The 27,350-nt window shown below is 51.2% G+C and overlaps 1 protein-coding gene across 1 annotated transcript in view; it reads left to right on the top strand.

The window, feature by feature from the left end:
• The window catches only part of Smarca4 (SWI/SNF related, matrix associated, actin dependent regulator of chromatin, subfamily a, member 4), a 90,838-nt gene extending 74,382 nt beyond the window's left edge, over positions 1 to 16,456 (top strand). The window contains 5 exon segments of the mRNA XM_028872489.2: positions 12,399 to 12,507; positions 12,629 to 12,730; positions 13,638 to 13,770; positions 13,875 to 14,017; positions 16,019 to 16,456. Coding sequence (XP_028728322.1) covers positions 12,399 to 12,507; positions 12,629 to 12,730; positions 13,638 to 13,770; positions 13,875 to 14,017; positions 16,019 to 16,051 — 520 coding nt within the window. The 3' untranslated portion in view covers positions 16,052 to 16,456.
• The last annotated feature ends 10,894 nt before the right edge of the window (positions 16,457 to 27,350 follow it).

The following is a 27,350-nucleotide window of genomic DNA, read 5'->3' as shown; positions in this document are numbered from 1 at the left end:
CATGGCAAAGAGGCCAACATGACTGCAGCCTCTGGCTTTCCTGCTGTATGCCTGGCATCTTGGTGGTTCTCCCTCTCCCAGTGTTTAAGGTCATTCAGATGTTGAGAGTTGTCTTCTTTCTTGCCAGGTTCCAATCTTGGAGGGAAGCCTGTCTAATAAGATCAGCCACATATGAGGTAGCCCATGTTTTGGTCGGTGGCCGGCATGAGACGGCGCTGTTCCTCTATGGGTGGTCCTGTGGTTCCCATGCAGGCCTTGACTAGCAGGAGATGGAAAGCATGAAGCTTGGGACTTGCTCATCTTTCCATTGCATAGTGTCTTAATTCACCTTTCCAATGCACACTGACCAGTGCCAGCCCCTTAATTGGAATTTTTTCTGGTGACAGTATTCTGTGACTCAAGAAGCAAAGTGAATCATCCACAGGGAGAGTTAGCAGTCATGCGTCTTCTCACACCATTTGGGAAGGGTCCACAAGTGAAACAGCTCAGGTGTGGTTGTGGTGCCCAAACCAGTGCATGCACATTGGCTGGTGAGATGGCTCCATGGGTCATCAGGCTTGGTGGCAAGCCTGATGACCTGAATTTGATCCCAGAGACCAACTGGAGGGAAGGAGAGCCCCAGCTCTTGCAGGTTGTTCATATGCACATCTGCACAGATCCCCTTGTAGATCTGAAAATGAGGGGGTGGAAGAAAGGGAGTGTCGGCCTGCTTTGCTGCCTTTACCTCTCAGGCAGATTCCACACAGAAGGCAAATGGAGGACTACTGTGCAGAGGGATTAGCTTGTTTAGATGCTTGTTCTAGATATGGAGTGTGTAAAAATCCAATGAAAATAACTGGCCTGTGGTTTCTTTCTCCTTTTTTTTTTTTTTTAAGTTTTATTTTGAATTCTGTGTGTATGATTGTGTGCCTGCACATGTGTGCCTAGTTTCTAACAATGTGCTTGTGAGGACATTTAACGAAAGTGAAAGAGATTGTTGAAGGTCACTGGGAAGCAAGCCGGGCTTGAAGTGAGCCCTCCAGAGGTTCTGGATAGCCTCTTGAGAAGGCAGCCCTTGACCCCTCTTAGATTTTGCTTTGAAATAGATTATAGTTGTAAAACTAAGAAAGGTAAAACAGTGTTCCAGGAGAAACAACCCGCTGATCTTCAGTCCTTGGGTCGCCCTTCAGTGGGACACAGAAGCCATCCACCATTAATGGCTGACAATCACTTCACCATAGGATGATTCCCTTATAACAGTGCAGGCTCTTACCAGACTCTGAGACGATGAGCTGATAGAAACATGGACAAGGGGTGTGAAGACACACCTCCTAAAAAAATTTCCTGGTGACATCAGAACACCGGGAAGTACACAGTAAAACCAGAGTGACCTCTGAGTGCTGGTGCACCCTTGTAAGCCCAGCTTTGGAGTGGGGCTAGGGCTGAGATAGGGTGGTCACAAGTTTGAGGCCAACCTGAACTACATAGCGAAAACCTGTCTCAGAAAGCAACAAAAATGAGCCAGCGAGATGGCCTAATGGGCAACGGCACTTGCCACCAAGGCCAGTGGCCTGAATTTGATACCCGGGACCCACATGTAGACAAGTTGTGACTCTCCCAAGTTGTCTTCTGACTTCCATGTGTGTGCTTGTGATACAAGCTCCTACATGTACACACAGTAAATAAGGAACATAAAAAAAAAGTGAGCCAATGCTGGATGGAGCACTCGCCTTTAATTCCATCAGCACTCGGGAGGCAGAGGCAGACAGATCTCTGAGTTTGAGGCCAGCCTGGTCTACACGGAGAGACCCTGTCTCAAAAAAAACAAGCAAAGGAACAAAAATCCTAAAATTAATATTTTTCACTAAAATTGAGAAATTGGGAGACTGTTCGCGCCAAGATATCCCAAATTTTGGCAGTTGGTGGCAAGGTCATGAAGTGACTGACCCTCATCCTCTCAGCTGAGCTCGGCGTGCGGTCTCCTGTCTGGGTTTGCTGCTGTGTCCCAGGAGCCCAGCCCGTGTCCATAGCAACGGGGTTGCAGTATTTTGGACAGGAATCCACCCCCTCTGAGAGCTCTGGACACAGATAGTGCTGCACCTAGAGGGCCTTCACCTGCAGAGCACCCTGTACTTCAGTGTGGATGAAGTTCCAAACTGATCCATGGTGCTGGGCAGTGAGCAGCAGTTCTCTCCGAGAGGGGCCTGACTAGAGAGCTAGCTGCCTGAGAAGGACTCTGGGTAGTTAAGAGTGTTCTTCCTTTATTTATTTCCAGATGTGTGCCTAACAATACCAAGGTCACTGACTTCCTTGGATTTTAGTGTATCGGAAGGAGCACATGTGAAAGGCTTCCTAGCAGTGGCAAGGCCTTGGTTGTTTTCAGAGGAACCAGTTTGTTCGTTGTGTATTCTGTGCCCTCCTGAAAAAAGCTTCCTTCACCTCATGTCATTATCCATGGCTGACAGATGACTCACCCAGCAATAGAGCAGACCCAGCGCACAGATATGATCATGATTCGGTTAGTAAGGTGAAGACTCAGAGACGGTTTGTCCAGATGGCTCTGTTGTAGACCACAGACTCCTTGGGTGGAGTAAACGTGAGAGCCGATGCCGAGCACCTTGTTGGGGGATGTGACTGTGCTTATAGCTGACTCTGGGGGACAAGATGCCTTTGGGGCTTAACACCTGGTTTCTGAGTAACCTCACACCTAGATTGCATAGTGTCATGGAGCCCAGAGCTCCACAGAGGGAAAGATTGTAACAGGATGCCTCTGAGGGTGGTGGTGAGCTCTGGTTTTGTTGAAAGCAGGTCCCTTTGCCCTAGCATGGGTCACTGATGGCCACAGTCACGTCACCTGAGGAAATCAGCCTTGCTTCGTTTTCCTTGTCAGAAACCTACCTCATTTGTCAGAGAATTTTAAAAATGACATTTAGGTGCAACATTGATTTATTTTGTGCATACACTTGGAAGGCAAGCAGAGCTGTGAGACAGCACATTGTGAGCTTACAGAAAGTCTGGCTTTGTCGTGGTAAAAGGACAGAGATTAAAGCAGCCAAGGGAAGTAGCTAACAGGATATCCACAGTTCTGGGGATTGATGGAAGGTCATGTGGCCAACTATACCTTTTCCTCAGTTGCAGTAGTTCCCAGGAAAGTCGTGGTTGCTGTTTCTGGAGCAGCATCTCCCCGCTGTCCCTCCCTTCCTGGTGGCATCGCAGACATTGCCAATTTCCCTGCAAATGTTGAGACAGCTGGGGGTGCCTTGGCACCCAGGGATTTTTTTGTTGGGACTCTTGTAGTGGCGTAGCTGGCTACTCACATGGCTGACCTCTATATCTACCACCTCTGCTTGTCAGTCAGACCCATAGTCACTAGCCTGAATCACAGAGCCCTATCCCCTCCAGAATGGCATTTCAAGGGCTTAGAGGTCACCTTGCAGCACCTGAGGGCAGAGCCACAGATTCTTTATGACATACCTGTCACACAGAAGGTTCTGAGCCATCACTGGTCTCTGTCATGGCAGGCAGTATTCACAAGCCAGGCCTGATATCTCTTACCCTGTTGCAAGTATGCTAGAGAGAACATGTAAAGAATAACACTGTAGCATCAAACTTAGTTTTGTTTTTTATTTTAGACAGGAGCTCACTATGTAGCCCTGGCAAGCATCACACTTTTTTCTTTTAATATCTGTGAGTGTTTGCCTGTGTGTATGTCTGTGTACCATGGGTGTGCCTGGTGCCAGAGGCCAGAAGAATGTATAGGAACCCCTAGAATTGGAGTCATAGGTGATTGTGAACTACCATGTGGGTGCTGGGAATTGAACCTGGATCCTCTGCAAGAGCAGCTAGCACTCTGAACCATCAAATGGAACATTTCAAGGAAAACATTTGAACCTTTTGTTGTTTTTGAGGCAAGCACTTGCTTTGTAGCTTAAGCTGGCCTCAAATTTAAGGCAGTCGGACTGCTTCAGCTATCTTGGTGTTGAGGTTACAATTGGGATCTTTTCAGTTTGCTTCCTGAAGCCCTCTGCTCATATACACAGCAGGCTGAGTTCAAAATGGAGCCTGAAGGATCAGAATCACCACAGTGCTGCTTTCTCTCCTCCCCGCCTCCCAAGACAGGGTTTCTCTGTGTAGCCTTGACTGTCCTGGAACTTGCCCTGTAGAACAGGCTGTCCTTGAACTCACAGAGATTCCCCCTGCCTTTGCTTCCCAAGTCCTGGAATTAAAGGTGTGCGCCACCACCGCCTGGCCCATAGTGCTTCTTGACAGACACTGAAGAATGATTTTGAGCTAGATCATGTACCTGCTTCTGGGTGACAGCTAAGTTACACATCCATTTGGCGGCCTCCAGGAACTAGTGCTGCTGGGTCCAAGGCAGACTGCTGTGGAGAGACAGGGAAGCCCTTGCTGTGTGAATGCTGCTAACCATTGAGTCTGTGCCTTTCTGACCCGGCTTGAGTTAATACCACAGAGCTGACCTTGTCTCCATAGCACCCACTCACAGTATACCTTCCTACCATGGCACACAGCAAATAGGGAACTTGAATTGTGTGGCTCTTTGAGTCAGTCCACCGGCTGGCAGGATTGGCCACATGAGCAGAGCCCTGGGAGAAGAGGAGGGTGAGGGTCAGTGAGAGGAGACAGTGTTGGCAGAGACAGTTGGCAGTGCTGGTACCCAGGAGAGAGGTCTGCAAGGGTGAGCTGCTCTCCCTGTAGTCTCAGCCCTCTGTCCACGTTGGAGAACCTGCCAGACTAAGAGCAAAGCTGTGCCGGGCACACTCGGGGCTGAGCACCGTCCCCAGCACCATCCCCAGCACCGCAGCACACAGCCAGCCAAAGACCATATTGCCAGAATGACGTGGGAAATGCAAGTGTTTACTTTGAAAGCAAAACATAGATGAAAATTGAGTATGGACTCAGGGGTTGGGTGTACCTTGTCCTGGGCCAGGGAAAAGCAAGGGCAGCAGGCAGATCCTTTCAAGTGCATAGGGACAGGTCTCAGCGCACTAGAGGGTGCCACCTCCGTTCCCCCAGGCTGTAGACCTCTCGGAGCCCTTGCTGCTGTGTAGAATGTGTATTCCACACTGGTGCTGAGGTCATAGTGACATGTTTGCCTCACAAGTTGACATTGTGGGTTATAGAAGAAAAGGGGGGGATGGTTTCTGCACTTGATACTCGCGGATGGTGGGCACATTCACACTACCAGGCTGAGCATATCTGGCCCCATCTCTTTTTCTGGAAGTTTGAGAGTCGTAGATTTGGGAATTATCTTCTATCCTTGTGCCTCTATTTCCAAATGGAGAAACAAGACTGAGAGGTCAGGCCCATGGAAAAGTGAATGTAGGCAGGATGGAGCCTCAGGCCCAGAAATAAACCCAGCACTGCCCGGGACTTCTCAGCAAGCCATACTGTCTCCTTCCAGTCCCTACTCAGTGTACAGAGGCAGAAGGTAGATGTTTTTCAGAGGAGAGAGGCTGTGCTCTATGGGGGAAAAAAAAAAGTGTGGGTTGTTGCCTGAGGTACCTCTTCAATTAAATCTGTCCTCCTAAGTAAAGGAACCAAGCCCCAGTCCTCAGGGAAGATGGGGCAGATTAGCCCCAGGGCTTTCCAGTCCCTCAGCCTTTGAGTGACCTCTGGACTTGCTGCCTGCCGGTTCCATGTTTATGGCCAGCACCATCTGCTTACCACCTGGCCCAGAAGCTGCAGCAGACTTTGGCTAGAGGAAGGCCAGGTGAGCCCCAGGCCAGGCCACAGACAGAGCTCACTCAGCGTCTCAGGGCAGCCCTGGCCTGCTTCCTTGTCTAGCCACCTAAGACTATGAGCTCACCTTAGAAACTACTTGGAAAAGCTCCACCTGTTCTGATTAGAAGGCAGATTCCACCTTGGGTTTCATGTCGTGGGCCAAACATTTACACACCAAGGAAAACAGGCAGCTGATAATGAAACCAGTGATCAGTCCATAGCTTACAGGCAAACAGGCAAGACTGATAGATAGGATGCTGTGTAGAGTCTGGAGAGGCTGGGTCCTTTGCCCAACTGCTCTGTCCCCCTGGAGTCAGCAGCAGCCTATGTCCCTGGGAAGGCCTTCCGTTCAGCAGAAGGTCCCAGGTCCCACTTGCTAAGCCTCCACACCTCTATGGCATGAACTCCTCACCCAGTTACCTCAAACTCCCCAGCCCATGTGTTCTACTAGATCAGAATATCCCGTGGTCCTTTGGCTCCCAAGTTCCTGATGTCGCAAAAGAGGATTGAGGTGTCCTTTCACAGTAAGATTGCTGCCATAGTCACAGATGGAATGCTGACAAGTTCAGTCTGGGCTATTGTCACCCAGTACTGCAGACAGACCTTGGGCCTCCTCCATCTTGCCTCTAGCCTCAGATAACTTGGAGAGCCATAACTGGCCTTGCTGTCCCTTTGCATCTGCTTCCTAGTCCTCAGATGCTTTCTTGGCATTACCATGGACCTGTTCCATTCTCAGCTTGACTTCCACCAGTGTCATGCCATATTCAGGCTCTCTTCATCAGATGAAGGTGTTGAATTGTGTCCTGTACAGCACTGGGCTCCATGGGAAGTCTTCCAGACTTCTCGAACCCTAGGCTCATATTCCATTGTTAACCAGCATGACACCATAATAAAACCTTTGGTTCCAGGGCTTGGCTGTGCATCCCATGCCAGAGTGTTTGCCAGGCATGCACAAGATCTTGGGTTCCATCCCAGCACCTTGGAAGTGTGCACCTGTAACCACCAGCATTGGGGAAGTGGAGGCAGAAGGATCAGAAGTGAATTCAAGGCCAGGTTGAGACACATAAGACTCTGTCTTTAAAAGACTTGGTCATTTATGGCTGTGGTGGTGCACACTTAGGGAGGCAGAGGCAGGTGGATGTCTAGGTTGGAGGCCAGCCTAGTCTACGTAGAGAGTTCCAGGACAGCCAGGGCGACACAGAGAAACCTTATCTTGAAAAAACAAAAAAGAGAAGACTTTGACAGTAGCTGTTCCTGAACACTGAGCCGGGGTGGAGAAAGGCCCTGCCCAGGTGGTAGCAGCACAGCCAACGGCCCCACACAGGCTGCTGGCTCCCAAGAGGCCTGTAAACCAACTCTGGGTCCTCCCTGGCACGGCCTCAGTAACTGCAGCCTGGGCTCTAGATGGTGTCCCTTCTGTAGTGATAAAACAGGACAGGGAATGAAGTAGTGGCCATCTCTTCTCTAGGAGTCAGCACAGAGAAGCAGAGCAGCAGTGGTTCTGTCCCCAACTGTCCCCCTTATCGTTGGCTGTGGCTAAAGCAATGAAACCCAACTGGGAAGCCATAAGCAGGGCTCTCCTAGCTCGTTCATGCCACCCAGACACTGGGAGGTTCAGCTTCCATTTCCCTCAGTTCTCATCCTGCAGAGGCTTTCATCAGCATCAGAGCACGTCCGACTGGAGGCACGGGTAGGCAGGTGGCATCTGCAGGGAGCTCTGCAGTGGGTCCTCCTTGTTAGGAGGTGGTGTGCACGGGACCCCTGTACACATCTTTCTTCCTTTGTGCCTGTCTCGTCCCATGCCGGTAAGACTTGTAAACAGTAGTGCAGCCTGTGACTCATGGCTTGCCGTGGGTGAGGAGGCAGGCAGGCAGGACAGGGTGGGAATACTGAGAACAACTGGAGAGAGCATCTTGTCAGGGTCATCAGTCCTCAGCTAGTGGTGTGGTGGGGACGTTTGCAAAGTGTATGTCTATCCAGTGTGATGCTAGGCAGATGTCTCTTCAACGGGACAGTGAGGCCCTAAGACTTTAGATCTGTTCAGCCCAGAACACCGAGAAGAGAATGGAATGAGCCACTCATCAAACGGGTGTTTGCCATAAGCGAGTCCAAGCCCCCTTCCCAGAAAGATGAATCCCAGGTTCTGACAGTTTCTGGAAAAGGCTGCAGGGTGCTCGCAGCCTTCAGGACGGTGCTTAGCTTCACTGTGCACCCAGAAACACAGCTCATACCATAGAGATGCCAGGTCACAGCCTCACTGCAGAGTGACTAAGGAAGGAAAAGAGCCGGAGTGGATGCAGTAGCCCCAGGCCATCCCTCTGCTGCCAACCTAGTGCCTGGGAGGGTTTTCTGTGACCGAGCACTTCCTTTTCCAGTATGTGTCCGCATTTTATTCCTAGTGCTCTGATAAAACACCCTGAAGATAACAACTTAAGGAAGAAAGGGGGTTTTTAGCTCACAATTCCAGGTTACAGTTCATCAGAGCAGGGAAGTCAAGGCCATTTCCACTTCCAACATCTACTCACATCACATCCAGTCAAGAGCAAGGCTCTGAATGCATGCATGCTCCATGGCTGAGTATTGGATTAGTATGTGTTAGGCTGGTTCAGTACCAGCATCATGAGAAATGTGTGGGTGGAGTTAGAAGCAGCCTGTGCCAGAGATCTCGAGAAAGGTTCCATTTGCATCAAGGTGAGGTATATGATGATAGGCTTACGTGGGGAGTGGCACTCAGTGCTGATGTCAGTGGACAGTCTGGAAGAGCTTGGGAGCTAGGAAGCTTGGCAAATGGGCCCGGGGATTGGGAGGGAGCCTGCGTGGTACTGCATCTCAGTTGTGAAGTTTAGCCTCCCAAAGTATGGCATTGACTGCCCAAGAGGTCCTCACAGTGAGTGCCTTGCCTTGCCTGTGCACAGCCCTAGGGTTCACTCATGTTTCTGAAAAAGGAAGGGGACTGTGTAGGCCTTTCTTCCTCAAGGGTGCTGTTGTTCCTCAGGTTCTTGGGACATGTTCCTGTTTTCTTTCCAGGAAGAAAGTCTCGTACCATCCATGGTCTGTCTGATCACAACTGTCAATCTTCCAAACTGAATTATAGCAGAGGACCAACATCTACCCAGTAACCACATGCCATATCTATGTGCAGACAGAGTGGCAGGTAGCACCAGGGCATAGTATCCCCGTGTGAGTTTCCTGTGCAAAGGCAAGTGTGCTTGCCTAGTGAGCTATGTGGCTTAACTTGCTAAGAGCAGAATTTTCTGTCAGTCCAGCTGTCCTCCAGCAGCCTCCACTGCGCGTCACAGGATGGAAGGTGGCCTTGAGCTCTGGTGCCAGGTGCTGTGATAGCACCAACAGGAATAGCGTGGAGCGACGCACTGTCAGCATCCCAAAGAGCAGAGAGCTAGAAGAGGTGTGCATACGGGGCAGATCTCTGTGATTTTTGAGGCCAGCCTGAGCCATATAGTGAGTTAGTTGCAGGCCAGCCAGTGTGTAGAGGGAAGGAACTCAGAAACAAAAAGAAAATTCCTAGAAGACGCAGAAGTCAGTCAGCATTGCTTTGTTTACAGCCCAGGACTCCTCAGGGTTGGATTGGAGACAGATGGCAGTCATGTCAGGTTGACTACACAACTTACCCACAAAGGTAGGTGTCAACCAGGTTCTGGACTGAGCAATACTAAGCAATCCAGAAAACTGCCGGCTTCCTCTAGATCAGTGGTTCCCATCCTATGGGTTTCTAATCCTTTGGGGATCCCAGATCAGATATTTACATTACTATTCGTAACAGGAGCAAGATTACAATTATGAAGTAGCAACAAAATCATTTTATGGTTGGGAGTCACCACACCAAGAGGAGCTGTATTAACGGCTCTCAGCATCAGGAAGGGTGAGAAGCACTGGTCTAGATGGCGAGCCACTCCCGGGGAAGGCCATCTCCAGACCACAGGAGAATGGCTGCAGCAGCTTTGGTCACCACCGGGCCCGGTTTCATTTCTGGTACTGTGATAAGATGCCCTGAGAAGAAGCAGCTGAGGAAGAAAGAAGGGCTTACTTAGGTCAGAGTTCAGGGATAGTCTGTCCTCGTTGGGAAGGAAGTCAAGACAGGAACTAGACCCATCACAAGCACAGTCAAGTACAGAGAGAAATGAACGCATGCCCCCTGCTCTGCTGGCCTTCTCCACACCTACCAGTTCAGGACTCTAGCCCAGGGAATGATATTGCCCGCTTCTAGGCTGGGGCTTCCTTTATCATGTAACAGTCAAGGCAGTCCCCACAGGCACACCAGTGGGTCATCGTCCAAATGCCTGAATACCAGGGGAACTTGGACAAGGGTCTCTTAGGATTATCAAAGTGTTGCAGAGCAGAGCTGAAGGGAAGATGAACTATTTTAAAACACTCGAGGCTCTTCCTTTTGCAATTGCGTCACCTGAATTTAAAGGGAGGGGTGGAGGCTCTTAAGCCTGCCACACTGGGGACATCTTTTGTTACTGAGACAGGGTTTGCTGAGCTGTCCAGGCTGGGCTTGAACTCCTGGGCCTCACCAGCTTGTTAAGTGCTATTCGTATGCCTATGCCCACCTGTCTGCATTAGTGGGAAACAGTTCTTGCTAAGAGTCAGGATTGAAGGAACCCTTGCTGCCGTCAGTAGGTTCTGCTTAGAAGATTCCACAGCAGGGACTGGGGCACGGCTCAGTTCAGGAGACCTGGCCAGTGCCCTTCAGTAGGAACAAGAAACTCCCACAGCAGGGATATCTGCAAGTGCAGAAAGCTAGGCTAAGCCACATCCACTGCCTGGAGGGGATGTGCCATGGCCTTCTTGAGGCCTATACAGGAACTAGTACTGAAGGAGGAGGAAGATTCTAGTTCTATACACTGGCCAGGCATGTCCATATGCTGCTGCTGCTGCTGCTGCTGCTGCTGCTGCTGCTGCGCGCGCATGCGCACACATGCACATGGCCCAATGCTGGATGGAGGAACAGAAGGAACACAGCTGGAACCTTTGCTTTCTCAGCAGGAGCAGAATTTGAATTGGTGCTGTGTGTGGTGGCAGTTGCTCTGTATGGCATGTGTCATGCAGGGACAAAGCTTCCTCTTGCTGTTGTGTCTAAGGGACTCTTGTGTCTGTATGAGGGATTGTGATCACCATGCACTGAGATTTTTCTTTTTCTTTTTGTGGTGCTGAGATGGAACCCAGGGTCTTGTGCATGCTAGACAAACACTCTACCAATGAGTTCAGTCAGGCCTAGCCACTTAGACTTTTCTAAAACAAAACGAAAACTTTTATTATTTTGATCATAGTCACTCCCTACTCGGCATCCTAATCATTATCTACCTCCACCTTCTAATGTTTCTTTTTCACCCCACCAACTCCAGTCTGTGCAGCCCGTAGTCTCGTCGGTGTGGGACAGCCACTGGAGTGTGGCGTGTGGTTGGTGGTCGGTTTTTGAGATGGGTTCTCACTGTGTAGCCCTGGCTGCCTTGAAACTCAATGTGTAGACTGGCTAGCTTCGCCTCACAGAGAGCCTCTCTCTGCCTGTTGAGCACTGGGGTTAGTGTGCACCACCACCCCCACACACACCACACCACCACCACCACCACCACACCACCCCGCCTATTTTGAATTTAGGGTTTTTAAGAAGAGAAAGAGTGAAGTTCAGAGTCATTCTTAGCAACACAGAAAGTTGGAGGCCAGGCTGACCTATGTGAGAAAGAAGAAAGGGAATCAAGACTAGAAGGGTGCTCGTGAGGTGGTCGTGGAGCTCAGTGCCCCGAGGACCCTCCTCCATACAGATAGCTGCTTCCTGGCCCTGCTCACTGGCTTGCCTGCCACTTGAGAACTCTGAAGGACTGGGCAACTGTGTGTCAGGTGATGGACCAGAAGACAGGGCATTCTCGCCCCTTGCACCAGACACACAGATCCTAGCGAGCCTCCTTCCCTCCCTCCCTCTGCTGGTGGATGTGGTTGGTCCCATCTGCATTTAGACTCTCCGCAGAGCCTGCTCACACTACTTTCTGCAGGACCACTACAGTGAGCACTTCAGGAACAGACAGAAGTCTGGGTGGTCCCAAGCCACGGTCCACCCTTGTAGGGAGCAGCAGGTGTCCCTTTGGAGAGCCCAGGACACAGCTGTACTCAGCCTCTTTCATCCTGGGGTTTGTGCCATATGCTCTGAAGGCCTCTGCCTTTGGGGATTGTGGTCTCAAGAAGGTACCTGTCATGCTCTTCCTGCTCAAGCATGTATGGCTTTCGTAGTATAAAAAGTAGGGTGAGATGGGTGTGGTGGTGAGCACTTGAATCTCAACACTCAGGAGGCAGAGGCTGTCCTGGCTGTCTGTACCCTGAGGGTGGCAATGTGACACTCCTTCCAGGGCTGGGCTTAGAGATGGCAGCAGACTGCATACACAGCCTGCCAAGGACCTGGTTATCTGTCAGGAACGTTTTAGCAGTCAAAAGACCTCAGACACTTAAATGGAGTGGGGTGCTCACATTCAGTCCCAGCCCTTGGGAGGAGGCAGGCTGATGATCTCTCAGTTTGAGTCCAGCCTGGTCTTTGTAACGAGACACTGTCTCAGAAAGATAAAAGGACTCCCTGGTCTTTAAATTCTCGTCCTCTGTCCTTGTGTGGTGGTACAGTGTCCCTCTCAGGGACACCTGGGAGTGACACACACTGTGTCATCTTACAGCAGTAGTGGACGTCAGCTCAGCGAGGTGTTCATCCAGCTGCCCTCGCGCAAGGAGCTTCCCGAGTACTACGAGCTCATCCGAAAGCCTGTGGACTTCAAGAAGATCAAGGTGTGTGGGTGCCGAGACTGGGGCTGTGGGAGGACAGCCAGGTCAGCCCAGCAGTCACAGCGTGGGCAGGCAGGAGGCCATGGGTGCCCAGAGTAAGGCCTCCCTCCCTCCCTCCCCACAGGAACGCATCCGCAACCACAAGTACCGCAGCCTCAATGACCTGGAGAAGGATGTGATGCTGCTGTGCCAGAATGCTCAGACGTTCAACCTCGAGGGTTCCTTGGTGAGCACCCTCACGGCCATCATGCCACCTGCCCTTCATCCCTCTGCAGCTCATTCAGGGACTTGGTTTGTTGGACTTCAGCAATTGGGGCTGTTCACTATTGCTGAAAGCAATGTCTCTTTAGTGGTGAAGAGACCGCACACAGCTACCTACCAGCCATGTTGCCTGTCTCCGGTTCAGTTTATTTTATATGTGGGTGTCTCTGTGAGGGAATGCCTGCATGGGTTTCTGTGCACTACGTGTGTGACTGTGCCTGCAGAGGAGAGAATTGGATCCACTGGAACATTACAAGTGGCTGTGATCGGCTGGGAATTGAGCCTGAGTGCTCTACAAGAGCAGGAGGCTCTTCACCCTGAGCCATCTCGAGCTGGTGTGGCAATTTTATCTCTAGAGTGTACAGAATACACTCTCTTGAAAGGCACACTGTGCCAAGTGTCTCTCTCTTTTTAGTTTTTTTTTTAGACAGGGTTTCTCTGGGTAGCTTTGCACCTTTCCTGGAACTCATGTAGACCAGGCTGGCCTCGAACTCACAAAGATCCGAGTGCTGGGATTAAAGTTGTGCGCCACCACTGCCCGGCACCAAGTGTCTCTGTGAGGAAATGCCTGGCAGTGGTCCCCATCCTGCATCTGGCAGGCTCCTCCCACCTTTGAGAGGGGCAGCTTCCAGGAGATGGGTTTTACTTTGTTAGGTCAAGGAAGTGCCATGCCAGCAGGATTGTGTGTTTCCAACACCATTCATCTTTGTAGACATCAGGGCATTGAAAAGTGGAGTCAGTGAGGGAGAAACTGGCCAGTGCACAAACCTCCCCGCCCTGGCATTTGGTCATCCAGGGAAGGGTTGTGGGTGGCCTTGCTAAACAACAGCAGGGTTCCAGTAGAAAGCCACACAAGCCCTATGTCCTTACAGATCTACGAGGACTCCATCGTCCTGCAGTCTGTCTTCACCAGTGTGCGGCAGAAGATCGAGAAGGAGGATGACAGTGAAGGGGAAGAAAGTGAAGAGGAAGAGGAGGGTGAGGAGGAAGGCTCCGAGTCTGAGTGTGAGTAAGGGAAAGGGGCAGAGACGCTGCAGTGCAGCCGCTCCTAGATGACCTGAGGTGCCAGCTGGGCCTCACTGAACCCTTACTTCCTTTTTGCCCCACAGCCCGCTCTGTCAAGGTAAAGATCAAGCTGGGCCGCAAGGAGAAGGCCCAGGACCGACTGAAGGGGGGCCGCCGGCGGCCAAGCCGGGGATCCCGGGCCAAGCCAGTTGTGAGCGACGACGACAGTGAGGAGGAACAGGAAGAGGTAAGGGCACTGCAGCCCTTAGCTAGGCCACACCTCATCCCAGCCAGTCCCAAGTCCAGGCCACTCTGCAGATGGGCAAACTGAGGCTCGCCGATATGTGACCTAGCCTGTTCACATATCCATGTCTAGCAGCTCACAGTCCAGACCCAGTCCCACAACCCAAGCAGCAGCAGTGTGCTTAGTTCTGGTAGCAGCAGGTTCCAGAGCAGGAGCTTTGTGCTTGTGGTGAGGCCTGCGGAGCAGCTAGGCAGGACAGGACAGGTCTGTCGGAGGAGAGCCCGGGCCACTGGGATGACCGGGGCCACCAGACCTGTGCCTGCACATTGGAAGCCTCCTGCTGTGTGCTGCCATGAGACATAGGCTTAGTTCTCAGGTTTCCACATAAGACCAGTGAGTTAAAAATAGGACCGGAAAGAAGATAGCTCAGGGATAATGACACCAGCTGCTATTCCAGAGAACTCAGGTTCAATTCCCAGCATCCATGGCTGGGCTCATACCACCTATAATTCCAGTCCCAGGGGATCCAGTGCCCTCTTACGGCTTCTGTAGCCATGAGGCACACATGATACACAAACATACATGTGGCTAAAACACTCATACACATAAAAATAATTTTAAAAAAATAAAAGGGAACCCATTGATCGTGGCACACATCTTTAATCCCAGCCCTTGGGAGGCAGAAGCAGGCAGGATCTCTGAGTTTGAGGCCAGCCTGGTCTACAGAGTGAATTCTAGGACAGCTAGGGCGACACAGAGAAACCCAGTCTCAAAAACCAATAAAGTAAAATGGGGAGGGGCTGGGGAGATGGTCAAAGTTCAGTTCCCAGCACTCACGTGGGTGGCTCACAGCTGCCTGTAACTCAAGCACCAGGGGATCCCAGGCCTCTAGCCTGAGTGTCCATACTCATGCCACACACAGACACACACCTAAACATTGCATAATAAAAATAAACCAGGTGTGATGGTGTGTGCCTTTAATCACAGCAGTAAAGAGGCAGAGGCTGGCAGCTCTCTTAAGTTCCTGGCCAGCCAAGATAGAGACCCTACTTCAGAAACAAAACAACAACAAAAACCCAAGTTCTTACTTGTTTGTTTGTTTGTTTTAGATTATCTGTTGTTTCTGTGTATAGATATTTTCTCTGCATGTATGTGCCATGTGTGTGCCTGATGATCATGGAGGTTGGAGAGGGCATTGAATCCCCTGGAACTGGAATTAGAAAATGTTGTGGGCTGTCATGTGGGTTCTGGGAACTGAACCCAGGTCCTCTGGAAGAGCAGCCTTAACCACTGAGTGCTCTTAACCACTGAGCTATCTCCCCAGCCCTAAAAAAAAAATTTTTTTAAAGATTTATTTATTTACTATGTATAGTGTTCTGCCTGCATGTATGCCTCCACACCAGAAAAGGGATCCAGACCTTACTGTAGATGGTTGTCAGCCACCATGTGGTTGCTGGGAATTGAACTCAGGACCTCGGGAACAGCAGCTGAGTGCTCTTAACCTCTGAGCCTTCTCTCTAGCCACCCTAATAATAAATCTTAATAAAATAATGACTGTAGACATAGTGGAGCACTCCTGTGATCCCAGGACTTGGGAGGTAGAGGCAGGAGGATCAGGAGTTCATGACCATCCTTGGCTGCATTGCACGTTTGAGGCTGGTCTGAGCTGCATTAGACAAACACCAAAAATGGCAGTCAGGAGACAGAGCATGTGTTCCTACTCAGAATGGCTATAATTAGCCGGCTGCCTCTTGGAGGTTTCCATGGTGGCCTGTCCTTCACCCCCAAGCCAGTTTCTCTCCGTACAGCAGGCCCAGTGGTAACAGGGCTGCCATGCATGGTGCAGGACAGGGGTCAAGCTTTGATGTTTTCTTTCTGCTGTATCAAGATAATACTTTTCTTGGGATCTGAGATCCATAGGCTTTTCCACCACATTTGAAAACCCATGACTTCGGGAGAGTGCCTAGGTAGCAGCCCACTCACAACCTGTCTCTGTTCCTCCAGGACCGCTCAGGAAGTGGCAGCGAGGAGGACTGAAGCCGACATTCCAGAGTCCTGACCCCGAGGCACACGTCCCAGCCGAGATGGAGTAGCCCTTAGCAGTGATGGGTAGCACCAGATGTAGTTTCGGACTTGGAGAACTGTACACATGCACTCTTCCACATTTATAGGCAGAGAAGAATAGGCCTGTCTGTCGGCCCTGGCCTGGCCTTGAGTCTCTCCCAGCATTAACTGTCTAGAGAGGGGACCTCTTGGAGGCACCATCCACCTCCCCAGGCCCAGTCACTGTAGCTCAGCGTGGGTGGATGCATGCGCGTGCCGTCCACTCCGTGTACTGTATCTTACTGGACAGAGCCGTCTCTCCGGGAAGTCGACAGGCCCTGCGGGTACGTCAGTGTCACTGGAGTCAGACAGTAATAAATTAAACCAATGACAAGCCACCGCTGGCCTCCCTCTGCTCCTTGTCGCTACAGAGTACTGGCCATGTCAGAGGTACAGGTTGGGGTTTGCATCATACATGCCAAGCAAGCCAAATCAGTGAGGCGTGGGTTCAAGTGAAAGCCTCCATCTCAATGTGTACAGTGGAAATCAAAGAAGATGCCCAACATCCATCTCTGCCCTCCATGTCCATATGTACACACACTGAACACGTCTACAGGTGTATACACACACTGCTCATACACACTTCCACGTGGGGCAGTCCATAATTTGGGCTGGGTAGATGGCACCACAGGAAGCAGGACCAGACCCCAATCCAGTCCAGCAGTCCTGTGCTCTAGGATGGAGGCATGGAGAAGAGCCTCCAGGCTCTCAGACCGGCATGTCAGGGCAGTAGCAAATAAGAGACCCTGCTTCAGATGGGGAGCCAGAGCCCACACCCAATATTGCCTTCACAGATGAATTTGTATTTAAACATACACAAAAATATTGTTTTAAATTACTAGGTGTATTTATTTTATGTATGAGTGTTTTGCCTGCATGTATATATGTGTACCATGTACATTTCTAGAATGCATAGAGGTCATGTGAGGATATTAGATCCCCTGGGACTGGAGTTACATGTGGTTGTGAGCCATGTGGGTGCTGGGAACCAAACCTGGTTCATTACAACAGCAGTAAGTTCTCTTAACCACTGAACCATCTCCCCAGGCCCCCAAATAAGTAATCTTTTAAAATAAGATTTAAAGACTGGGCGGTGGTGGCACACACCTTTAATCCCAGCACTCGCGAGGCAGAGGCTCTGTGAGTTCCAGGACAGGCACAAAGCTACACAGAGAATCCCTGTCTCGAAAAACCAAAAAAAAAAAAAATTAAATTAAAAAAAAATATAGGATTTAAATAAATAGTTCCGACTCGCCTTGGCCCTGTGCTCCTAAGCCCCAGTTCTGCCTGCAGCCATCCCTTTGCCCTCCAGGTCTCCGTTACTGTTCAGCCGTTGCCCACCTGTAGCTGCAGCTGCTTGGGTGCCACGGTCCCAGAAGCACACAGTACTGCCAACCAGTGCAGGCCTGCCAGGCTCTTTCTTCCTTTGGCGGCTAGCTCTTTGAGCTCTGTTTTCAAACTTAACCAGCTTAAAGTGTGTACAGCTTCTGCACAGATAACAGTTGCTGCCTGAAGCCTTGGCCCACACATGTCGAGGCTCAGCACAAGTTCTAGCCCTTCAGCACATCCCTGAATGGCTGCTCTCTCCCTCTGTGTCCATCACTGCTGCTCCTTGAGCAGGGTTTTAAAGAGAGGATTTCTCTATATAGCCCTGGTTGTCCTAGAACTCTCTATGTACACCAGGCTGTAGACCTTGAACCCACAGAGAGCCACCTGCCTCTGCCTCCCAAGCGCTGGGATTAAAGGTGTGCACCACCACTGCCTGGCTGCTTTACTTTGTTTTGAGACAGGGTTTCAGGTAGCCCAGGCTGACCTTGAACTCGGTGTAACTGCAGCCAGCTTTGAACCTCCTTATAATCCGAAATGCTGAGGTTACAGACTTGTAATACACTTGACAGGTTCTAACTTTAATGTACTTGAATATTTAGAAAACCAGTTTACGCCGGGCGGTGGTGGCGCACGCCTTTAATCCCAGCACCCGGGAGGCAGAGCCAGGTGGATCTCTGTGAGTTCGAGGCCAGCCTGGGCTACCAAGTGAGTTCCAGGAAAGGCGAAAAGCTACACAGAGAGACCCTGTCTCAAAAAAACAAAAACAAAAACAAACAAAAGAAACTCCCATAGAAAACCAGTTTGTGCCGGGACTAGAGAGATGGCTCGGCAGCGGCTCCAGGTTCAATTCCCAGCACCCACATAAAGGCTCACAACAGCACTGCATGCATGCAGGCAAAGCACTCACACACATCAAATAAAGATGCCTGCTTTCAATCCCTGTAGTTGCAGGGAGATCTGTGATTTCAAGACCTGCATAATGAATTCCAAGATAGCCAAGGGTTCTAGAAAGTTCAAAAAAAGGGAAAAGTTTTGTTTGGGGACCAGTCATGGTGCTGCACACCTTTAATCCCAGCACTCGGGAGGCAGAGGCTTCTTCATGTGCATTGGTGTTTTTTGGTGTTTTGCCACAGAACTGGAGTTACAGACAGTTGTGAGCTGCCATGTGGGTGCTGCGAATTGAACCTGGGTCCTCTGGAAGAGCACTCAGTGCTCTTAACCGCTGAGATGTTTGCCCTCTGAGGTTTGAATTCAGGCCCTTCAGATTATGAGATTGACGTGCTGCCACTGTGCTAAGAAAGCACTAAACAAGATTTTTAATGGCATTTAAATCTAGAGTCTAGCCAGGCATGGTGGTGCACGCCTTTATCCCAGGAGGCAGAGGCAGGGGGATTTCTGAGTTTGAGGCCAGCCTGGGCTACAGAACAAGTCCCAGTACAGACAGCCAGGGCTGCATAGAGAAACTGTCTCAAGCCGGGCGGTGGTGGCCCACGCCTTTAATCCCAGCACCCGGGAGGCAGAGCCAGGCGGATCTCGAGGCCAGCCTGGGCTACCAAGTGAGTCCCAGGAAAGGCGTAAAGCTACACAGAGAAACCCTGTCTCGAGAAAAAAAAAAGAGAGAGAGAGAGAAACTGTCTCAAAACAACAAAGAAGCAAAGGTAACATACCAACATGTGGGGATGATAATATAGTTCATTATAAACAGCAGCAAAGTCCAAAGTGGGCCCGACAGGTTCTATATAACCTTGCACCTCTCTTCAGGGTCAGAAACAGCTCCCTCATCCTTGTGTCTCTGTGCAACACGCATACATCCAGCTACCTTGTGGCCTGAAGTGGCTGCCGTTGTCCCGGCTATTTAGACCGTACTCCAGCTGTTCACGAAGAGCGAGGAGGGTCACCCCCCCCCTTGTTGTAACTGTCTACATCTTTTTCCATGCTGTTGACTGCACAACTGACATGGCCGTTTTGTGAGCTGGGACCTGCATCCTGTCTCATCTGAGAGGCAAGAAACGAGGGCTGGATTTAGAAGGGCAATGACCCAGTACAGGACACTTTGGGTTCAGCATCACGGGCACTGCCGTGTGTCACAGGGACGTGGGCCATGTAGGGTGAGAGGTCAGAGGAGCAGGTCTGCCTTGTCCCAAGCTGCCCTTTGCCTGAGGCTGGTGACAGCCCCTTCCGGCCCCACCCCTGCTGCCCTATGGTGGCCTTTCCCCTCTTCCCTGCTGGTCTCACCCCTGAGCTTTCCAGATCCCAGTGTCTAAGGGACTCTGTCCACTTCAGAGATGGTTCAGGTGGGGCCACTTCTCCAAAACTGTGAGGTCCAAGCCTAAGTTTCAGGAGTGCTAGGGGTCTGGAGGAGGGGTGCAGAACCTGGAAGGTGGAAATGTCTTGGGAAGAGGTGTGGGTTACATTGCTAGGAAAATGGCATCAGGGCTGGGGGCTTGGCGTGTCACCTCCCACCCCACGTGCTCCACTGAGACTCACGCTCCAAACCCCGGTGAAGGTTCAGATCTCCTCTTCCCTTCAGCACTGAGAAAGAATGGAGCCACAGAGGAGACCCCAACTGCTGAAGGCAGGTCACCAGGACCGGTGTGCCACCTAGTGGGTAGAGTGCTCACCTTCCCTGCGAGGCCTGGCCTCCCCTCTGGAGTTGACAGCCACAAAATCCCCAGCCAGGCAGTGGTGGCGCACACCTTTAATCCCAGAGTTTAGGAGGCAGAGGCAGGCGGATCTCTGCTGTGGGATATCTTTCTGTATGCTGTGAAAATGTGTTGCTCTGATTGGTTGATAAATAAAGCCATTTGGCCTATGGCAAGTCAGGTTATAGCCAGATGGGAAATCCAGGAGGGATACAGGAAGAAGAAAGATGGAGGCGGAGGAGACGCTATCCCACTGCCCAGGGAGCAGCATGTAATGGCACACAGGTAAAGCCATAGAACACATGGCGACACACAATAATAGAAATGGGCTGAGTTTAGTTATAAGAGCTAGCTAGCAAGAAAATTGAGCCATAGGCCATGGCCATGCAATTTGTAATTGATATAAGCCTCTGTGTGTTTCCTTGGGTCTAAGCGGCTGCAGGACTGGGAAGAACACAGGAAAACTTCCAGCTACAGATCTGTGAGTTCTAGAACCAGCCTCGTCTACAAAGTGAGTTCCAGGACAGTCAGTGCATGACACAGAGAAACCTTGTCTCAAAAAACAAGGTAAAAAAATTTTAAAATTTTTTCTAGACAGGGTTTCTCTGTGTAACAGCCCTGACTGTCCTAGAACTAGCTCTATAGACCAGGCTGGCCTTGAACTCACAGAGATCTGCCTGCCTCTGCCTCCCTAGTGCTGGGATAAATTAAGGCATGGGCCACCACCACCCAGCTAATAAAAAAATTTCAATTAAAATTATTTTTGTGGGGTAGGGAAACGTGTGCCACAGGGTCAGAGGAAAAATTGTGGGAATTGGTTCTCTCCTCCCGTGTGGGTCCTGGGGATCAAATTCAGGTTGTCAGGGCTGATGGCAAGTACCTTTACCCACTGAGTTATCTCACAGGCCCCAAAGCCCTTTATTAAAACCCCAAACAAGGGTCTGGAAGGCTAGCTCGACAGGTAAGAGTATTTGCTGCTCTTCCAGAGGACTAGAGTTCAGTTCCCAGCACTACATCAGCTCGGTAACTCCAGCTTCAGGGAGTTAGGTGCCCCTTTCTGGACTCCACAAGCACCTGGAAGTGTGGGGACACAAACAATGGCCACCTACCCATGGGACTCTGGTGCTTAGTCTCTGGTAACCTTTGACCTTCATGTTCTCAGGATCCTTCCCTCCCCCCCCCCCCCCCCCAGTTTTACACTCACTTGCCATCTGCAAGTTTCATCCATGGGCCTCTAGATAAGGACTGAGCTTTGCCCTCTGGTGTTCGAAGGTTCGGTGGGCACTAACGCCTTCATAGTCAAGGAGCTCGCCCTTGGGCTAGTGAAGTGGCAAGGTGGGTAAAGGCGCTGCACCAGGCCAGACGACCTGAGTTCTACCCCTGGACCCCATGTGCTGGAGGGAGAAAACGACTCCCCTTTTCAGAGGCACCATGGCAGGGCCCTTCACCCCAGACACACACCCCGTTCTCATGTCCTCGGTTTGGCTGACTTCAACCTTCTCAACCACTGTAGCCATATACAGCCCTGGGTGGAACTGCACAGGCCATGTCCTGGCCCTGCAGCCTCAGGGCTCACGGGCAAACATGCATCTCCATTAGCCTGTGGCACATGACCGTCCATCTCTAGTGCTCCGGAGTGTCCTTTCCCACGCCCTCACAGGCCGTGGGACAGTCGGTAAAGCAGCATTGACCTTGTTCCGATGGCCCCCACTGGTGTCTGAGTTCTCATCCATCCCCTCCGCTTTCTACTCCGATTCAGACTCCTACCCAGCCTCTCCACCTACCCAGCCCATTCCCCTCTTCCTTAGCCCCCCCTGCTGTCCCCCCACCCAGCCTGTGAGGGCACTGGAGGCACCGGAGGCAGAGCCGGTTTCTCTTCCACTCAGGAACCCTCTCTGGTCGCCACCTCAGTCAGCCCGTGGTGGCTCACTAGGCTGGCATTGTCGCATTGGTTTTTGATATGTTGTCAGCACTCCGTTTGAGCGGAGTAGAGGTTTATTCTCATCTTCCCAGGAAAGGCCATACAGCAAGGTACCCGTCAGGGCTTAGGACACACCACTCTGGGTGTGGCATCTTAGGACAGAGGGGAAGCAGGCAGGCTTGACTTCCCTCCAGCCTTCTCCACTGAAGCCAGCAACTTACAGTCTAATCATCACCTCGGAGACAAGTCTCTGGGCGTGAGAGTTTCTAGATTAGGTTCACTGAGGTAACCTAACACGGAGGTGTCACCCTCATGCGGGTGGCACCATCCCACAAGCTGGGATCCTGGACTGACTAGAAGAGAAGCAGCTCATCCCCACCTCAGGCTCCGCCATTATGCCCAACAGGCCATGATAGCCAGCCTCCCCTCAGTGGCGGCCAGAATAAAGCCTTCCTTCTTGTCTTTGTCTGCATCCAGGCCAACAGGCCCCTCAGCTCTTCCCTGGTGCTGCTGACAGGTCACAGGAGGCCTCACCAGTCCCTTCCCACCCCTGCACCCTGAGGGGGAAATGTCCTATGTCCTCAGAGGCAGGAATGCAGAAGAAAGCCCAGGACTCTCAGGCCTTGCTCAGCCCTGAGTCACCGCTTTGACCTCATCATCCCACAGCTTGCTGTATGTGTGGTTTCCCCAGGTGCTGCCACACAAGCCTGGGGCCCTGAGACTGGTCCCTGGAACCCATGAAAAGGGGGAGGAGACAGCCAACTATATAATGTGTCCCAAACACACATTTGTGTGCTCACAATAATAACCATAAGCAACTTTTTTTTTTTTGTTTTTTGATACAGGATTTCTCTGTGTAGCTTTTGGTGCCTGTCCTGGATCTCGCTCTGTAGACCAGGCTGGCTTCAAACTCACAGAGATCTGCCTGGCTCTGCCTCCCAAGTGTTGGGATTAAAGGCATGTGCCACCCCCCGGCTATGAGCAACTTTTTATGTCCTCATTCCGTCATCCTTGCTGGGCATGATGCTGTGCAACTAGTTCAGCTCAGGAGTCTGAGGCCTAGGAGTTCAAGGCCAGGCTGGGCTACATAGCGAAAACCCACTTTAAAAAAAAAAAAAAGGCTGGAGAGATGCTCAGCGGTTAAGAGCACTGGCTGCTGTTCTGGAGGACCCAGGTTCAGTTCCCAGCACCCACACGGCAGCTCACACCTGTCTAACTCCAGCTCCAGGAGATACAATACCATCTTCTGGCCTCTGAGGGCACCGTGTACACATCAAGCACACATGTCTACATCAGGCAAGATAATCATATACATAAATAGGTTTTTTTATAATTTTTTTAAGATTTATTTATTTATTATATATTCAATGTTCTGCCTGCATCTGTGCCTGCCCACCAGAAGAGGGCACCAGATCTCATTACAGATGGTTGTGAGCTACCATGTGGTTGCTGGGAATTGAACTCAGGACCTCTGGAAGAACAGCCAGTGCTGCCGGGTGGTGGCGCGGCGGCGGCGGCGGCGGCGGCGGCGGCGGCGGCGGCGGCGGCGGCGGCGCAGCCTTTCCCAGCACTCGGGAGTCAGGGCCAATCCCAATCAACAGCAAGCTGCAAGCCATCCTGAGCTGCATGAGACCATCTCAAAACACACACAAGCTGGGTGGTGGCGCACACCTTTAATCCCAGCACTCGGGAGGCAGAACCAGGCGGATCTCTGTGAGTTCGAGACCAGCCTGGTCTACCAAGTGAGCTCCAGGAAAGGCGCAAAGCTATGCAGAGAAACCCTGTCTCGAAAAACAAAAAAACAAAAAAACCAGCCAGTGCTCTTAACCTCTGAGCCATCTCTCCAGCCCATAAATGATTTTTTTTTAAAAAAAAGAATCACTGGGCAGCACAAGGCAGTGGTGGCGCACGCCTTTAATCCCAGCACTCAGGAGGCAGAGCCAGGTGGATCTCAGTGAGTTCAAGGCCAGCCTGGTCTACATAGGGAGTTCCAGGACAACCAGGACTGTTACACAGAGAAACCCTGTCTTCAAAACAAAACAAAACAAAAAAAAGAAACTCCTGTGGCACAAACCTTTAATCCCAGCACTTGGAAGGCAGAGAGTTCCAGGTTAGCCTGGTCTACAAAGCAAGTTCCAGGACAGCCAGGACTACACAGAGAAACTCTGTCTCAGGAAAAAAGTAAAACAAAACAAATCAAAATCCCGGGCCAGGCATGGTGGCCTGTAATCCCAGAATATAGGAGGCCGAGGCAGGTGAATCTCTGTGATCCCAGTCCAGCCTGGTTGCACACAGAGAGACTGTCTAGAAAAATAAAATAAAATAAAACGAACAAGGAAACAAAACTCAAAATCTTTGGACTGGAGCGAGGTGTCTTAGTCAGGGTTATTGTTGCTGTGATGAAACACCATCCTGGGAGAAAGGGTTTATGTGGCTCACACATCCCCACCCAGGCACTGAGGGAGGCCAAGGCAGGAGCTGAGGCAGAGGCCATGGACGGGTGCCGCTCACTGGCTTGCTTCCCATGGCGTGCTCAGCCTGTGTTCTTACAGAACCCAGGACCAGCAGCCCAGGGGTGGCACCACCGCCAAGGGCTGGACCCTCCCCACCAATCACTAATTAAGAAAATGCCCAACAGCCTGCCTGCAGCCGATTTTATGGAGGCGTCTTCTCAACTGAGGGTCCCTCCCCTCAGGTGACTTTAGCTGGTGTCAAATTGACAAAATTAACCAGCAAAGATGGCTCAGCTGGTTGGTAAAGTAACTGCTGTGCTCGTGTGGGCCAGAGCTGGACCCACAGCACCCACAGGAAACAAAACGGATGTGGGGGGATGTGGGGGGGATGTGTGGTGTGTGTGTGTGGGGGGTATATGTGGTGTGTGTGTGGTGTGTGTGTATACGTGTGTCTTGTGTGGGTATGTGGGTGTATGTGGTGTATGTGTGTATGTGGCCTACATGTGTGGTATGTATGTGTGTCTGATGGGGGGGTGGGCAGATGTGGTGTGTGTGGTGTATGTCTGGTTGTGTGTGTATGTGGGGGGTATATGTGGTGTGTGTGTGTATGTATTGGGGGTATATATGGTGTGTGTGTGTGTATGTGTGGGGTATATGTGGTGTGTGTGTATGTGTGGGGTATATGTGGTGTGTGTGTATGTGTGGGGTATATGTGGTGTGTGTGTATGTGTGGGGTATATGTGGTGTGTATGTGTGTGTGTGTGTGTGTGTGTGTGTGTGTGTGTGTGTGCCTGCAGGAAGACCAGGGCATCCCTGTGGCTTGCTAGCCAGCCAGCTTATCCAGTCATTGAGTGCTGGATTCAAATATCTTTAAAGATTAGGTGGACAGACATCAAGGAAGACACTTGGTGTAAGGACTCTGGCACACACACACACACACACACACACACACACACACACACAGGCACTTACATCCCCAAACACACAAATTTAAAACCAAATGATTTAAATCCAAATAATGTGCATTTCTTGCTTTGGGCAGAAAGAGGCAGGTGTTCTCTAGAGTTGAAAAGGAGGGAGGAGGGAGGAAGGCAGGAAGTGGAGGAGGAGGGGAGTGGGGGGGAGGAAAGGGATGGGGGGAGGGGAGGAGGTCAAGCCGGAAGAAGACAGCAGACAATACAGCTGCGCTCCATCCCTGGCCTGGCTTCTGGGTGGAGGCTGGCAGCAAACACATTTCAGATCGAGTTCCGTAATTCTCTCAAGCTAGTGAGGGGAAGGGAAAAGGAAGGACGAGACGCTGAAGCGGAAACGTTCAGGAGCAGCCTCTGCTGCCCAGGGCAGCTCAGGAGACAGCCGCAGGTGGCAGGTGTGAGAAAAACACGTCAGAGGAGCACACGACTCCCCTCAGCTGCCAAGACTGCTTTCCCGAACAGCTAGGGGTCCAGCCTCCTTGAGGGATGAAGGTTAACCGAATTTGGAGGGGCTGGGACACACAGACATGCACACATCTCTCTCTCTCTCTCTCTCTCTCTCTCTCTCTCTCTCTCACACACACACACACACACACACACACACATCTATCTCTCTCACACACACACACCACACATACACACATCTTTCACACACACACACACACACACACACACACACACACACACACACACCACAGCCACACCAGGAAGTGGCAGCTACTTTGACTGGGAGCAGCGAAGATTTTCAGTATCTGGTCTTGTCTCTGTAGGTGACCGGTCAAGCCGGGTTAAGCCATTCTTTATGGCTAGGGGCTATTGCTGAGTGCAGCCTGATTCTTCATGACCTGGGGCGATTACCCAATGGCAGGGACAGGCAGGTGTCTGGGAAGCTGGCCAGGTCCTGCTGTGCGACCAGAGTACGGCAGAGATGCATGTCTGAGAGTCATGGAAGGTCCTGACAGCGAGGACCAGCTCAGCAGACAACTTGTGGGAAGAGATTTCTTCCCGGTGAAGCAAAGGAGGCCCAGCGGGAGGGTAAAGGGGGGTCCCAGAGAGCTACAGGCTGCAGTCCCCGCTGCTCAGGAGGCTGCGGAAGCAGGGTCACTGGCCCAGGAGTCGGAGATTATTAGGGTTCTTGCTGTTGCCGAGGGAGACGGCAGGTGTGGTGGGTGGGTCCTGAGACCTCCGGAGCAGCAGGAACTGACTTCTGTACGTCGTCTGCTGACCTCCACCATGGCATGTGCACATGTGTGACACACAAAATAGAATATTAACATTACTTTGAATTAGGTGGATGGCAATTGAGGAGGACACCTGACGTTGAACTCAGACCTCCATACACAGTGAACACACGCACAAGCACCCTAAAACCTAAGAGAAAAAAGAGACAAGTCGGGCAGTGGTGGTGCACACCTTTAATCCCAGCACTCTGGAGGCAGAGGCAGGAGGATCTCTGAGTTGGAGGCCAGCCTGGGCTACATAGTGAGTTCCAGGACAGCCAGAGCCACATAATAAGAAAGACCCTGTCTCAAAAATAAAATAAATAGCCGGGCGGTGGTGGCGCACGCCTTTAATCCCAGCACTCGGGAAGCAGAGCCAGGCGGATCTCTGTGAGTTCGAGGCAGCCTGGCTACAAGTGAGCTCCAGGAAAGGCAAAGCTACACAGAGAAACCCTGTCTCGGAAAACAAAAAAAAAAAAAATAAATAAATAAAATAAAATAAATAAATAAATAAACTCAAGAGAAATCAACTCACAAAACAAGTTTGTTACATCTTTTTGGTCTCTGTCTTCAAACTATGTATGTAGGCAAGGCTGGCCTCACAATCCTCCTGCCTCCTCCTCCCCTCCTCCTCCAGAGTGCAGAGACCCAGACTTGTGACAACAGGCCTGCTTTATGTGACCCTGGGGATGAAACC

Source organism: Peromyscus leucopus, chromosome 7 (assembly GCF_004664715.2).
Source record: "Peromyscus leucopus breed LL Stock chromosome 7, UCI_PerLeu_2.1, whole genome shotgun sequence".
NCBI lineage: Eukaryota > Metazoa > Chordata > Mammalia > Rodentia > Cricetidae > Peromyscus > Peromyscus leucopus.
This window is presented reverse-complemented; position numbering and strand designations above follow the sequence as displayed.